Source organism: Salvelinus sp. IW2-2015, unplaced genomic scaffold (genome assembly GCF_002910315.2).
Source record: "Salvelinus sp. IW2-2015 unplaced genomic scaffold, ASM291031v2 Un_scaffold1334, whole genome shotgun sequence".
Classification (NCBI taxonomy): Eukaryota; Metazoa; Chordata; class Actinopteri; order Salmoniformes; family Salmonidae; genus Salvelinus; species Salvelinus sp. IW2-2015.
In genome coordinates, this window is record NW_019942847.1 from 67,232 (window position 1) to 81,698 (window position 14,467).

Genomic DNA, 14,467 nt, shown 5'->3' on the forward strand with positions numbered 1-14,467 from the left:
GAGATAGCGTAGCGGTGTCCCCATAGAGAGATAGCGTAGCGGTGTCCCCATAGAGAGATAGCGTAGCGGTGTCCCCATAGAGAGATAGCGTAGCGATATATTTTCATTTGTTTAACACTTTTTTGGTTACTACATGATTCCATATTTATAATTTCAGAGTTTTGATGTCTTCACTATTACCCACTGATCCTCGGGCGCCGAAGACGTGGATGTTGATTAAGGCAGCCCCCCCCCACCCCCCCTCTTTGATTCAGAGGGGTTGGGTTAAATGTGGAAGACACATTTCAGTTGAAGGCATTCAGTTGTACAGCTGACTAGGTATCCCCCCTTTCCTTTAATTCTACAATGTAGAAAATAGTAAATTTTTTTAATAAAAACCATGGAATGAGTAGATGTCCTTTTGACTGGTACTGTATATTTCTCTTGACGGTGTGATGTTTAATGTAAAAAAAAATAAAAAAATAAAGTCTCAACCCCCCCCCCCCACCACCTATACTTCTAAACCGCTCCTATAGGTTCTAAATGGCCAATGTGACTATCTATACATCAACATCATCGTTGCACAAGTTTGAGCGTGGCTAGAGCCCAGATCATCGAGACACTCACCATCAAGGCCATAACTGTGAAGGTTAACGCAGAGATGACGATCCACAGCCTGTAGAGAGAAACAAGATTGATTTACCCAAAAACTGCAATTAAAATAGATTGATCATCTGACAGTAAATTAGATCCCCACCCTCTGGTGTGTCTCTCACCTTAGACCAACAGGCTCTCGCACCTGATACTTGATGTCATTCCCCAGCATCTGACTGAGCTGTGAGGAGACAGAGAGAGAGACACACACAGAGACAGAGAGAGAGACACACACAGAGACAGAGAGAGAGACACACACAGAGACAGAGAGAGAGACACACACAGAGAGAGAGAGAGACACACAGAGACAGAGAGAGAGAGAGACACACAGAGACAGAGAGAGAGAGACACACACAGAGACAGAGAGAGAGAGACACACAGAGACATAGAGAGAGAGACAGAGAGAGAGACAGAGAGAGAGACAGAAATAGAAAGAGGGGATCATTAAGACGTTTTCTAATTAGAGCTAGTTATAGGTCTATCGAGGAGGACCCTGACAGATTAAGAGGAAGCAGACACCACATTAAAATAAAATTAAAAAACACACGGAAGCAGATACCCCATCAACAAGGTATTGGATTAATCACAAACTATATTTAACACAAAAATCGAATTTAGCACTAATTAGCAATTAGCTCTTCATCACCCATACACACCACTCGTACACCCCCCCCATACTGTGCACTGCTCTGTATGTCACAGACAAAGAATGGAGCTTTACATTTAGTCGGACTCCGCCACGCCCCTAATGGAAGGGATTAAGCGCCACGCCCCTAATGGGGGGATAGCGCCACGCCCCTAATGGAGGACAGCGCCACGCCCCTAATGGGGGGAGATAGCCCACGCCCCTAATGGGGAGATAGCGCCACGCCCCTAATGGGGGGGAGAAGCGCCACGCCCCTAATGGGGGAGATAGCGCCACGCCCCTAATGGGGAGGATAGCGCCACCCCTAATGGAGATAGCGCCACGCCCTAATGGGGGAGATAGCGCCACGCCCCTAATGGGGAGATAGCGCCACGCCCCTAATGGGGGAGATAGCGCCACCCCTCGCCCAATGGGGAGATAGCGCCACGCCCCTAATGGGGGATAGCGCCACGCCCCTAATGGGGAGAACACATCAGATGATAAATTAACTAAATTCTGTGCAGCGTTGTGGAACCCAGCATGTCAAAGCAGATGGTACAACATGCGAGTACATTTCAACCAAACATTTACAGAGCCAATGCCTCATGACTTATACAGTAACTAACCCTACACTGAAGACACATGCAGTAGACATTTTTCCCTGCAAAAAAATAGTGTCTATAAATGCTAATAAAATTCACATGGTCCTTAAAAAAACAGACGAATAAAATCTAACTTTATTAGTCGCATGCGCCGAATACAACAGTGAAACGCTAAGAGTCCCTGAACAATGCAGTTTAAATATATATATTTTTAAATAGGAATATATAAAATAAAAGTAACAGAAGCCAGCACAAAGCATTATAATGTCATTACTGTGGAAAAAGCAAAACATCACAGCAGATTCATTGCCATTTTATTAGTCTATAAGATGGTCTATTAGTGCAGAACCATGATAATTTACAGATATTAATTCATATCATGCTTTAATTGGCAGTACAGCAGGAACTGGGCAGGTGTGTGTCTGTATTTTAGGAACTGGGCAGGTGTGTGTCTGTATGTTAGGAAGTTTACATACACTTAGGTTGGAGTCATAAAACTCGTTTTTCAACCACTCACAAATGTCTTGTTAACAAACTATAGTTTTGGCAAGTCGGTAGGACATCTTTGTGCATGACAAGTAATTTTTCCAACAATTGTTTACAGACAAATTATTTCATTTATAATTCACTGTATCGCAATTCCAGGGTCAGAAGTTCACATACACTAAGTTGACTGTGCCTTTAAACAGCCTGAAAATTCCAGAAAATTCTGTCACGGCTTTAGAAGCTTCTGATAGGCTAATTGACATCATTTGAGTCAATTGGAGGTACCTGTGATGTATTTCAAGGCCTACCTTCAAACTCAGTGCCTCTTTGCTTGACATCATGGGAAAATCAAAAGAAATCAGCCAAGACCTCAGAAAATAAATTGTAGACCTCCACAAGTCTGGTTCATCCTGGGAGCAATTTCCAAACACCTTAAGGTACCACGTTCATCTGTACAAACAATAGTACGCAAGTATAAACATCATGGGACCACTCAGCCGTCATACCGCTCACGAAGGAGACGCGTTCTGTCTCCTAGAGAAAGTACTTTTGTGCAAAAAGTTCAAATCAATCCCAGAACAACAGCAAAGGACCTTGTGAAGGAAACAGAACATGCTGACATGCTTGAGGAAACAGGTACAAAAGTATCTATATCCACAGTAAAACGAGTCTCTATATCGAGTCCTATATCCACTCAGCAAGAAGAAGCCACTGCTCCAAAACCGCCATAAAAAAGCCAGACTGCGGTTTGCAACTGCACATGGGGACAAAATTTACTTTTTGGAGAAATGTCCTCTGGTCTGATGAAACAAAATAGAACTGTCTGGCCATAATGACTATCATTATGTTTGGAGGAAAAATGGGGAGTCTTGCAAGCCGAGAACACCATCCGATCCGTGAAGCACGGGGCGGCAGCATCATGTTGTGGGGGTGCTTTGCTGCAGATGGTGCACGTCACAAAATAGATGTCATTATGAGAAAGGAAAATGAAGTGGATATATTGAAGCAACATCTCAAGACATCAGTCAGGAAGTAAAGCTTGGTCGCAAATAGGTCTTCCAAATGGACCCCAAGCATACTTCCAAAGTTGTGGCAAAATTACTTTAGGACAACAAAGTCAAGGAATTGGAGTGGCCATCACAAAGCCCTGACCTCAATCCTAGAAAAATGTGTGGGCAGAACTGAAAAAGCATGTTCGAGCAAGGAGGCCTACAAACCTGACTCAGTTACACCAGCTCTGCCAGGAGGAATGGGCAAAAATTCACCCCACGTATTGTGGTAAGCTTGTGGAAAGCTACCAGAAACGTCTGACCCAAGTTAAACAATTTCAAGGCAATGCTACCAAATACTAATTGAGTGTATGTAAACTTCTGACCCACTGGGAATGTGATGAAATAAATAATTCTCTACTATTATTCTGACATTTCACATTCTTAAAATAAAAGTGGTGATCCTAACTGACCTAAGACAGGGGATATTTACTAGGATTAAATGTCAGGAATTGTGCAAAACTGAGTTTAAATGTGTTTGGCTAAGGTGTAATCTTCCAAGCAAAAAAACAAACAAAAAAAATCCCTTTTTCAGGACCCTGTCTTTCAAAGATAATTCGTAAAAATCCAAATAACTTCACAGATCTTCATTGTAAAGGGTTTAAACACCGTTTCCCATGCTTGTTCAATGAACTATAAACAATTAATTAACATGCACCTGTGGAACGGTCGTTAAGACACTAACAGCTTACAGACGGTAGGCAATTAAGGTCACAGTTATGAAAACATAGGACACTAAAGAGGCCTTTCTACTGACTCTGAAAATCACCAAAAAAAAGATGCCCAGGGTCCCTGCTCATCTGCGTGAATGTGTCTTAGGCATGCTGCAAGGAGGCATGAGGACTGCAGATGTGGCCAGGGCAATAAACTACAATGTCTGTACTGTGAGACGCCTGAGACAGCGCAACAGGGAGACAGGACGGACAGCTGATCGTTCTCGCAGTGGCAGACCACGTGTAACAACACCTGCACAGGATCGTTACATCCGAACATCACACCTGCGGGACAGGTACATGATGACAACTGCCTGAGTTACACCTGGAACGCACATTCACATCCTTACATTAGCCGTGGATCTGTCATGGCCCAGTCACCCTGTCATAACCTAAACCTTAGGAAAATGTCAACTCCCTCTCTCTCACACCTCATCCAAGGCTAATGTATGGATAGTGTATACCGGTCGCCAGTTGTACAGTGTTTCATCCGACACATTGGTGCGGCTGGCTTCCGGGTTAAGCGAGCAGTGTGTCAAGAAGCAGTGCGTCTTGGCAGAGTCGTGTTTCCTAAGGAGGCATGGCTCTCGACCTTCGCCTCTCCCGAGTGCGTACGTGAGTTGCAGCGATGAGACAAGACTGTAACTACCAATGGGAAAGGACCATTGATGAATTAGGTCTGTTATTTCAGACAAAAATCAATATGCCCAAAGGGGAACAGGACAGGAGCTGTGAGGATGACGTTATGCATTTGAACTTGAAGGGTTTGAGGTTGTCAGGACAATGAAAACTGCCCAGAACAGAACAGGGTTCACTGGTGATTGTCTGAGTCTCTCAAATACTCTCACTCACTCTATAGAGACCCTCACTCACTCACTCTATAGAGACCCTCACTCACTCACTCTATAGAGACCCTCACTCACTCTATAGAGACCCTCACTCACTCTATAGAGACCCTCACTCACTCTATAGAGACCCTCACTCACTCTAGTCTCAACGAGAGAGAGACAGAGAGAGAGAGAGAGAGACTCCACGAGAGAGAGAGAGAGAGAGAGAGAGAGAGAGAGAGAGAGAGAGAACTCCACGAGAGCGAGAGAGAGAGAGCCCCCACCCCTTCTTCTGTGGGGTTAATCGGCGGTTGGCATCCAAAGTTATGGTGTCAACCCCCGCCTCCCACCTGTTTACCAGAGTCTAAAAATGGACCAAGTATAAAAAAAAGGGGTTCCTGCAAAAGTTGAAATTATTTTTTATTTAGCCTTTATTTAACCATTCAAGTCAATTAAGACCAAACGCTTATTTACAATGACTGCCTGGCAAGAAGCAATAGGCTTCCTATGGGGACAGGGTCTGGGATTAACACAGGGTCTGGGATTAACACAGGGTCTGGGATTAAAAGAACGCCCCAAATTGTGGTCCGCAATCACACCCTTCTCGCAATTTCAGGTGGAAACTCAATAAAACATGTCTGAAATATAATGAATGTCTATAAAATTTCAGCCGTTTCAAAAACATTGCTCTACTATTAGTATTTTTACGGTATGAATGTTGAGCTCAAAAGAGACAATTGTGTTTCCACTGCCCTTCTTAGAGGGGGGGGGGGGGCAACAGTCAGGCGCGTGTCGTGCACTACCTCGAGAGGTAGCGTTGTTCGAGACGTGACTTTACATTACAGTAATGTCTCTCGAGAACTGATAACCTCTCCAGAATCTCCTGGAATTCTCAATGACAATAGACCCCAAGGCACAAATATACAATGTAAGGCAGATGAGAAGGACTGAAGTGGCTTCATGGCCATCTATTTGGGGATGTTGATGATGCCCAAATCACAAAATAACAGAGGGAGGAAATGGAAAAATAAGGAGTCTAAATTGCAGCGAAAAGATAAAAAGGAGGCAGACTGTACAGACAGCCCTAATCTCTACGCTCCAGCCACGACCACTGTTTTCACCGTCTAGTCAAACTGAAGCCTTCGCCCTGCCTGGTTGGCTCTCGGTGTACTATGGCAGGTTTTGGGGTACTTGGAAAATCACCGGTTTTAACCTGACTGAGCTGGTAAAAACCTTTTTAAAAAACGGCATAACTCAATGAGACAAGAAATCCATCGTTCGAAAGCGACTGCTTTTCTGGAAGCTGTGCCATTCGGGTCAGCCCCCTAGCAATTAAAGTTCTAGCCAATGAGCTTCAGCCGCCTCGCCATTTGAGTGACAGCTAGCAAGATGCACACACTGCAGAGCGAGAGAAATGACGTGGTGCTCATATCTGCTCATATGTGACGTAATTTTTCAGGGACAACTTTTGGCTCGTGAGCGCTACTTATAGAACTACTGGCTAAAAAGTATACAAAAGTACCAGACTATCTCATTAAGACAGGAGATAGGACTGGCTGCACGCCAGAATCTCCACCTTAACACGAGCCTAAGCATAGCATACACATGCCTGTGTTATCTAATAGTATGGCTTTAGAACTGGCTTGAGAAATATATAACAAGAGAAAAAGCAAAGGACTTGGCTGAGGGAAGAGAAACGGGAGGAGGAGAAACGGGAGGAGGAGAAACAGGAGAAACGGGAGGAGAAGAAACGGGAGAGGAAGGAGAAACGGGAGGAGGAGAAGAAACGGGAGAAGGAGAAACGGGAGAAGGAGAAACGGGAGGAGAAGGAGAAACGGGAGGAGAAGGAGAAACGGGAGGAGAAGGAGAAACGGGAGGAGAAGGAGAAACGGGAGGAGAAGGAGAAACGGGAGGAGGAGAAAAAACGGGAGAAACAGGAGGAGGAGAAACGGGAGGAGGAGAAACGGGAGAAACGGGAGGAGAAGAAATAGGAGAAACGGGAGAAGAAGTAGAAACGGGAGGAGAAGGAGAAACAGGAGGAGAAGGAGAAACAGGAGGAGGAGGAGAAACGGGAGGAGGAGGAGTAGGAGAAATGGGAGAAGGAGGAGGAGAAACAGGAAGAGGAGAAACGGGAGAAGGAGAAACGGGAGGAGGAGAAACGGGAGGAGGAGGAGAAACGGGAGGAGAAACGGGAGAAGGAGGAGAAACGGGAGGAGAAATGGGAGAAAAAGGAGAAACGGGAGGAGAAACGGGAGAAATGGGAGGAAGGGAAGAGAAATGGGACAGGAAAAGGAAGAAATACACCATGTGAGGAGAGAGGAGCATACGGTAATCTAAACTGATATGCTTTGACTACAAATCACTAAGAGACAAAGCCAGGCAGCATCCAGGCAGACTGAGTTGAAATAATGATGAACATGATATCCCACAGCCCTTGAGCTCTCTTCAGACCATTAAAATTCTCATTCCCCGCTCCGCATCTTTCAGCCTTGGCAAAAAACACACAACTCAATGACCATCCTGGTACAAATCACAGTTGTAACGACGTCATTGTTCAGCTCATTGTGATCCAGTCCGTAGCCTACACTTACAGAAGGATGTATCGGTCTTCATGCTAGAACCATTGCATAGTATTCCCTCACAGCACCACAGGCGTCAGAGAGAGTGCTTTACAGCAGACAAGATGTGGCTCAAGGCCGGGGGATAATATCACTGGCCTAAGTAAATTGTTTGTTTCAGAACACGGGAAGGGCAGGAAACAGAAGGGCAGCGGGTAACAGCCGGACGACTTCCCTCCTTTGTTTACAAGGACGAAGTGTGTGTGTGTGTGTGTGTGTGTGCGTGTGTGTGTGCACGTGTGTGTGTGCACGTGTCCTAAGACGAAACCGTCCGCCACGCCAACCTCCCGCTCTCTTTTTGTAATGTGATTGTGATCTCCCAGGGGTGTTGTCTGAGCGGAGGCTGATGAGGTGCTTACGGCAACTCAACTGAAACAAAAACACCACCATTTCATTTCCTGTGTTTGCTAGTCTACAGATAACAAAGCAATTACTTGTAATTCCAATAACATTTTATTTTCTCCTCCGGGGGAGATGGATAATTAACACTGGCAGACGAGCAGAAAAATTGCGTTAAGAAACTAATTCTTCTTTCTTATAAGTCAAATGTTTATATAGCTGATCACCCCACTTCTCCTCCTCACACTCCTCCTCACACTCCACTGGCTTCCAGTCAAAGCTCACATTCACTACAAGACCATGGTGCTTACCTACAGAGCAGCAAGAGGAACTGCCTCCACCTTACCTTGAGGCTATGCTCAAGAGGGCAGCTCCCTCTCAGACCAGCCAAAGCAGTCGCTGTCTGGCAACACAATGGTGGAACAAGCTTCTTCCTGAAGCTAGGACAGCAAGGTCCCTCCCCGTCTTCCCCCTGAAGCTAGGACAGCAGAGTCCCTGCCCCGTCTTCCCCTGAAGCTAGGACAGCAGAATCCCTGCCCCGTCTTCCCCCTGAAGCTAGGACAGCAGAATCCCTGCCCCGTCTTCCCCTGAAGCTAGGACAGCAGAGTCCCTGCCCCGTCTTCCCCCTGAAGTCAGGACAGCAGAGTCCCTGCCCCGTCTTCCCCTGAAGCTAGGACAGCAGAGTCCCTGCCCGCTTCCCCTGAAGCTAGGACAGCAGAGTCCCTGCCCCGTCTTCCCCCTGAAGCTAGGACAGCAGAGTCCTGCCCATCTTCCCCCTGAAGCTAGGACAGCAGAGTCCCTGCCCCGTCTTCCCCCTGAAGCTAGGACAGCAGAGTCCCTGCCCCATCTTCCCCCTGATACTGGACAGCAGAGTCCCTGCCCGTCTTCCCCCTGGTACTAGGACAGCAGAGTCCCTGCCCCATCTTCCCCCTGAAGCTAGGACAGCAGAGTCCCTGCCCCGTCTTCCCCCCTGTACTGAGACAGCAGAGTCCCTGTCCATCTTCCCCCTGAAGCTAGGACAGCAGAGTCCCTGTCCATCTTCCCCCTGAAGCTAGACAGCAGAGTCCCTGCCCGTCTTCCCCTGAAGCTAGGACAGCAGAGTCCCTGCCCCGTCTTCCCCTGAAGCTAGGACAGCAAGAGTCCCTGCCCCATCTTCCCCGAAGCTAGACAGCAGAGCCCTGCCCCGTCTCCCCCTGAAGCTAGGACAGCAGAGTCCCTGCCCCGTCTTCCCCCTGATACTAGGACAGCAGAGTCCCTGCCCATCTTCCCCCTGATACTAGGACAGCAGAGTCCCTGCCCCGTCTTCCCCTGATACTAGGACAGCAGAGTCCCTGCCCCATCTTCCCCCCTGATACTAGGACAGCAGAGTCCCTGCCCCATCTTCCCCCCTGATACTAGGAACAGCAGAGTCCCTGCCCCGTCTTCCCCCCTGGTACTAGGACAGCAGAGTCCCTGCCCCGTCTTCCCCCCTGTACTAGGACAGCAGAGTCCCTGCCCCGTCTTCCCCCTGAAGTGACAGCAGAGTCCTCCCCGTCTCCCCTGATACTAGGACAGCAGAGTCCCTGCCCCTCTTCCCCCCTGATACTAGGACAGCAGAGTCCCTGCCCCGCTCCCCCTGAACTAGGACAGCAGAGTCCCTGCCCCGTCTTCCCCCTGAAGCTAGGACAGCAGAGTCCCTGCCCCGTCTTCCCCCTGAAGCTAGGACAGCAGAGTCCCTGCCCCGTCTTCCCCCTGAAGCTAGGACAGCAGAGTCCCTGCCCGTCTTCCCCTGAAGCTAGGACAGCAGAGTCCCTGCCCCGTCTTCCCCCTGAAGCTAGGACAGCAGAGTCCCTGCCCTCTCCCCCTGAAGCTAGGACGCAGAGTCCCTGCCCCGTCTTCCCCTGTAACTAGGACAGCAGAGCCCTGCCCGTCTTCCCCCTGAAGCTAGACAGCAGAGTCCCTGCCCCGTCTTCCCCTGAAGCTAGGACAGCAGAGTCCCTGCCCCGTCTTCCCCCTGAAGCTAGGACAGCAGAGTCCCTGCCCCGTCTTCCCCCTGAAGCTAGGACAGCAGAGTCCCTGCCCCGTCTTCCCCCCTGAAGCTAGACAGCAGAGTCCCTGCCCCGTCTTCCCCCCTGAAGCTAGGACAGCAGAGTCCCTGCCCCGTCTCCCCCCTGGTACTAGACAGGCAGAGTCCCTGCCCGTCTTCTGAAAACATCTGAAACCCTACACCTCTTCAAAGAGTATCTTAAATAATCCCACACCACCCCACCACCCCAAATGTTTATTTCACCTTTATTTAACCAGGTAGGCTAGTTGAGAACAAGTTCTCATTTACAACTGCGACCTGGCCAAGATAAAGCAAAGCAGTGTGACACAAACAACAACACAGAGTTACACATGGAGTAAACAATAAACAAGCCAGTAACACAATAAACAAGTCAATGACACAGTAGAAAAAATAAAGTCTATATATAGTGTGTGCAAAAGGCATGAGGCAATAAATAGGCCATTGGAGCGAATAATTACAATTTAGCAGATTAACACTGGAGTGATAAAATGAGCAGATGATGATGTGCAAGTAGAGAATACTGGTGCAAAAGAACAGAAAAGTAAATAAAATAAAACAGTATGGGGATGAGGTAGGTATATGGGGTGGGCTTATTACAGATGGCTGTGTACAGCTGCAGCGATCGGTTAGCTGCTCAGATAGCTGATGTTTAAAGTTGGTGAGGGAAATATAAGTCTCCAGCTCAGCAATTTTTGCAATTCGTTCCAGTCACTGGCAGCAGAGAACTAGAAGGAAAGGCGGCCAAATGAGGTGTTGGCGGAGCTTTACCTAGCATAGACTTATAGATGACCTGGAGCCAGTGGGTCTGGCGACGAATATGTAGCGAGGTCCAGCCGACTAGAGCATACAGGTCGCAGTGGTGGGTGGTATAAGGTGATTTGGTAACAAAACGGATGGCGCTGTGATAGACTACATCCAGTTTGCTGAGTAGAGTGTTGGAAGCTATTTTGTAAATGATGTCGCCGAAGTCGAGGATCGGTAGGATAGTCAGTTTTACTAGGGTAAGTTTGGCGCCGTGAGTGAAGGAGGCTTTGTTGCGAAATAGAAAGACGATTCTAGATTTGATTTTGGATTGGAAATGTTTAATATGAGTCTGGAAGGAGAGTTTACAGTCTAGCCAGACACCTAGGTATTTATAGTTGTCCACATATTCTAGGTCGGAACCATCCAGGGTGGTGATGCTAGTCGGGCGGGCGGGTGCAGGCAGCGAACGGTTGAAAAGCATGCATTTGGTTTTACTAGCGTTTAAGAGCAGTTGGAGGCCACGGAAGGAGTGTTGTATGGCATTGAAACTCGTTTGGAGTTTAGTTAGCACAGTGTCCAAGGAAGGGCCAGATGTATACAAAATGGTGTCAACTAATTATTGTAGCAGTAGCTTTGGCTAGTCTGTACAGTATTAGTGTTGTGTATCCGATTGAACGGCTCAGACACGAGGACTGTGTGTCAGGGACTCCAGACAATCACGGATTATAAAAAGGGAAAAGCCACAACGGGCATCGACGCCTCGCTCCCGGAAACAGCAGAACACCTTCTCCCGAGGAAAACAGCATGGAGCCGCCGACGCAGCCACTCACAAGGACTGTGTGCTCTAAGCGTGTTAACCCTCGCCGGACCAGACGGCATCCCAAGCCGGGTCCTCAGAGCATGTGAAGACCAGCTGGCTGGAGTGTTAACAGAGTTAACTCTCCATATCCCAGTCTGTTGTCCCCACTTGTATCAAGATGTCCTCTACTGTTCATGTAACTTAGACAGTGAAGATAACTGAACTAAATGACTATCGCCACCTTAGCACTCACTTCTGTCATCATGAAGTGCTTTGAGAGACTAGTCAAGGATCATATCACCTCCACCTTACCTGACACCCTAGACCCACTCCAATTCACAWACCGCTATCACCATTGCACTGTACCCCGCCCTCTCTCACCTGAACAAGATAAATACCTAAGTAAGAATGCTGTTAAATCGACCTCGTCCTAATATACAGTACCAGTCAAAAGTTGACACACCTACTCCTTCAAGGGTTTTTCTTGACTATTTTCTACATTGTAGATTAATAGTGAATCAAATCAAATCAAGTTTATTTTATATAGCCCTTCGTACATCAGCTAATATCTCGAAGTGCTGTACAGAAACCCAGCCTAAAACCCCAAACAGCAAGCAATGCAGGTGTAGTAGCACGGTGGCTAGGAAAAACTCCCTAGAAAGGCCAAAACCTAGGAAGAAACCTAGAGAGGAACCAGGCTATGAGGGGTGGCCAGTCCTCTTCTGGCTGTGCCGGGTGGAGATTATAACAGAACTATGCCAAGATGTTCAAAATGTTCATAAGTGACAAGCATGGTCAAATAATAATCATGAATAATTTTCAGTTGGCTTTTCATAGCCGATCATTGAAGTGAAGACATCAGTGAAGACATCAACACTATGAAATAACACATATGGAATCATGTAGAAACCCAAAAAAGTGTTATACACAAATCAAAATATATTCTATATTTGAAATCCTTCAAAGTAGCCACCCTTTGCCTTGATGACAGCTTTACACACTCTTGGCATCGTGTGTCTCCAGTAGAACTGAGTGACTGTGTACCTGTGTACCTCTAATATCTGTCTCTCTCACTAAGCATCTGTGTGACTGAGTGAGTGAGTGAGAGAGGCAGGGGGGGCAGGGAGGGAGAGAGGAAGGGAAGAGTCAGGGGCGAGAGAGAGGGAACGTGAGGGAAGGGAAGAGGGGCGAAAGAGGGAACGTGAAGGAAGGGAAGCGTGAGGAGAGGGCAGAGGGAACGTGAGGGAAGGGAAGAGGGGCGAGAGAGGGAACGTGAGGGAACGGAAGAGGAGCGAGAGAGGGAACGTGAGGGAACGGAAGAGGAGCGAGAGAGGGCACGTGAGGGAACGGAAGAGGAGCGAGAGAGGGAACGTGAGGGAACGGAAGAGGAGCGAGAGAGGGCACGTGAGGGAAGGGAAGAGTCAGGGGCGAGACAGGATATCAGAGGACTGAGCATCTCAGCAGGCAGGCAGGCGGAAGGTCTACTAGTGATCAACATTCACTGGATTGTAATAGGGGATTACAGTAAACACAACAGAACAAAGTGTGAGGTGGGCCAATGTATTGACTGCCAAGGCAATACGAAGCACAGAGACTGCCAAGGCAATACGAAGCACAGAGACTGCCAAGGCAATACGAAGCACAGAGACTGCCAAGGCAATACGAAGCACAGAGAGTGATGACATGTTATCATTCAGTGCATTGTGCTGCAATAAGCAAGTAATCAAGAAACCGATATTACTCAAGACGTGGAAGCACTATAGATTATCTTAAATGAACATAATGGTTTATTAGGAACGATTACCTTCACAATAGCGTGCCAGTGTGATTGAGCGGTCATGTTGCATGATGGGTAATAATCTATGAACTCAGTTTTAAAAGCCCGTCGATATCTCCATTCTATCCACYTACACACTACTTCTAATGGATTCAACAATGTAGAATCTTTCTCCAGCCAATGGGCACCAAGCCCATGATTGATTCACCATGATGGCCAATGAGCAAACGCACACCTTTTCTGTGTATTTAGGATATAAAAATGATACCGACCTTCGACCTATGCACCTCTCCGTCGTCGTCCTCTCCTCCGACCCCCAGTATCTTCCTGGTCTTCAGCCGGCTCACCAGATCTGACTGACTGTGTTTCTTCATTAGAGGAGGATGTGGCTTAGAGGCCATGGCACAATAACCTGGAGCGAGAGAGACCGAGAGAGAGAGAGAGACAAGGAGAGACACGTTTAGCAACTACGGAGTGAATACAAAAGCTCTTAGGTTGCATGGTCCTTCGATGCAGAACAATCCTGTGAAAAATCAAGGTGGAGAGGGTGAGAAGATGGAGATGTACCCCCGTTATGGCCAGACCGCAGTAACCCCGTTACTGGCCAGACCGCAGTAATCCCGTTACTGGCCAGACCGCAGTAATCCCGTTACTGGCCAGACCGCAGTAATCCCGTTACTGGCCCAGACCGCAGTAATCCCCGTTACTGGCCAGACCGCAGTAATCCCCGTTACTGCCCAGACCAGTCATCCGTCGCAGACCATACCCCGTTACGGCCAGACCGCAGTAACCCCGTTACGGCCAGACGCAGTACCCGCGCCAGTAACCCCCGTTACGGCCAGACGCAGTAACCCGTTACGGCCCAGACGCAGTAACCCGCTACGGCCAGACCGCAGTAACCCCGTTACGGCCCAGACGCAGTAACCCCTTACGGCCCAGACCGCAGTAACCGTACGGCCAGACGCAGTAACCCCGCTACGGCCCAGACCGCAGTAACCCGCTACGGCCAGACCGAGTAACCCGCTACGGCCAGACGCAGTAACCCCGTACGGCCCAGACCGCAGTAACCCCGCTACGGCCAGCCGCAGTAACCCGCGCTACGGCCCAGACCGCAGTAACCCGCTACGGCCCGACCGCAGTAACCGTTACGGCCCAGACCGCAGTAACCCCGTTACGGCCCAGACCGCAGTAACCGCTACGCCCATTGG

The 14,467-nt window shown here is 48.3% G+C and overlaps 1 protein-coding gene across 1 annotated transcript in view; it reads right to left on the reverse strand.

The window, feature by feature from the left end:
* The window catches only part of LOC112070463 (tumor protein p53-inducible protein 11), a 119,574-nt gene that overhangs the window by 15,358 nt on the left and 89,749 nt on the right, over positions 1-14,467 (reverse strand). Inside the window, exons 3-5 of the mRNA XM_024137894.2 lie at positions 13,532-13,671; positions 756-814; positions 607-655 (exon numbers count right to left, since the gene is read on the reverse strand). Coding sequence (XP_023993662.1) covers positions 607-655; positions 756-814; positions 13,532-13,660 — 237 coding nt within the window. The 5' untranslated portion in view covers positions 13,661-13,671. The remainder of the gene's footprint in view (positions 1-606; positions 656-755; positions 815-13,531; positions 13,672-14,467) is intronic.